Genomic DNA, 1,121 nt, shown 5'->3' on the forward strand with positions numbered 1-1,121 from the left:
AAATTATGTTCATGATGTTCAGTCGAATAATTCTGTTGATAATCTCTTGGAAATTCTGAGCTAAAATTTTAAAGTATAATTAATTACAAAGTTGTTCGTAGCTCTGTAAAAAAAATATAAACTTTAAAACAATGTCCCATTTGAGAACAAAAAATCTTTCTCAGTGACGGCGGAAGCAAGCTGGGGTGTACGTTTTTGGATTTTAATTAATTAATGAATTAATTAATCCATTTATTTATTTTATTTATTTATTGGAGGTGGGGTGGGGAAATATCTTGTAGCGTGCAAATTTTAAGATTGAACCCAACAAAAGCGATTTCAATTCGTATTTCACAAAAGCAAAGGTTACAACAGAAGTTCTTAAAATCGGCTTATGAATCCCCATAAGTGCAGATAGTAGGAAGCAGGGCATTATATAATCTAAGAAATACTTTGAAAAACAAACAGAAAAAAAACAACTGAAAAAACCCCCCAGAAACAACAAAAATTCTAGCGGCTAACATTAGGAAATGTCAAGGGTTAAAAACAAACAAACAAACAAACAAGCAAACGAACGAAAACAGTAAAAATTCTAGCGGCTAACATTAAGAAACGTCAAGGGTTAAAAACAAACAAGCAAACGAACGAACAAACAAACAAACAAAGCAACAAACGAACAAAAGTTTTTAAAAAGAAGAAAACTCTGTCTCCCTTCAGTTTCTGCGTGGGACCAATCACAGGAAGTACGTCATCGTCATCGCCATGACAACCATAGCGGCGGAAGTGACGCTGCAGCATTGTGCGCCTGCGCTGACGGAGTTGCCATTGTCGTCGTGTTTATAGGCGACCTCCACCGTGTCGTAAGCCGTGCCCAGATAGTTGGAGGCTCCACACTGGTACAGGCCGGCGTGCATGTCTCCCGAGAAGAAGGAGATCTCTAGCTTGTTGCCGTATATCTGTGGGGGGAGAGAGGGGGAGATAGAGTGAGTGAGATAGAGAGAGTTTGTTATATTTGGCTGGGGGTGGGGGGTGGAAGGGGAGGTAGGGTGGGCAGAGTCATACAACATTCACAACCACGAAATGTTCACTATTGATTAATTACTCACGTTGAGACAGGAGTTGAATCTACTATCGGGGGGGGG

General features: G+C 39.9%; 1 protein-coding gene across 1 annotated transcript in view; it reads right to left on the reverse strand.

The window, feature by feature from the left end:
* Positions 1 to 234: 234 nt before the first annotated feature.
* Positions 235 to 1,121, reverse strand: part of LOC101862461 (contactin-5) — a gene marked incomplete in the record, with an annotated part of 13,269 nt that continues 12,382 nt past the window's right edge. The window contains 1 exon segment of the mRNA XM_013089597.2: positions 235 to 935. Within this exon segment, the coding sequence (XP_012945051.1) occupies positions 714 to 935 (222 nt within the window).

The sequence above is a fragment of the Aplysia californica genome, unplaced genomic scaffold (assembly GCF_000002075.1).
Source record: "Aplysia californica isolate F4 #8 unplaced genomic scaffold, AplCal3.0 scaffold00992, whole genome shotgun sequence".
In the NCBI taxonomy this organism is placed as follows: domain Eukaryota; kingdom Metazoa; phylum Mollusca; class Gastropoda; order Aplysiida; family Aplysiidae; genus Aplysia; species Aplysia californica.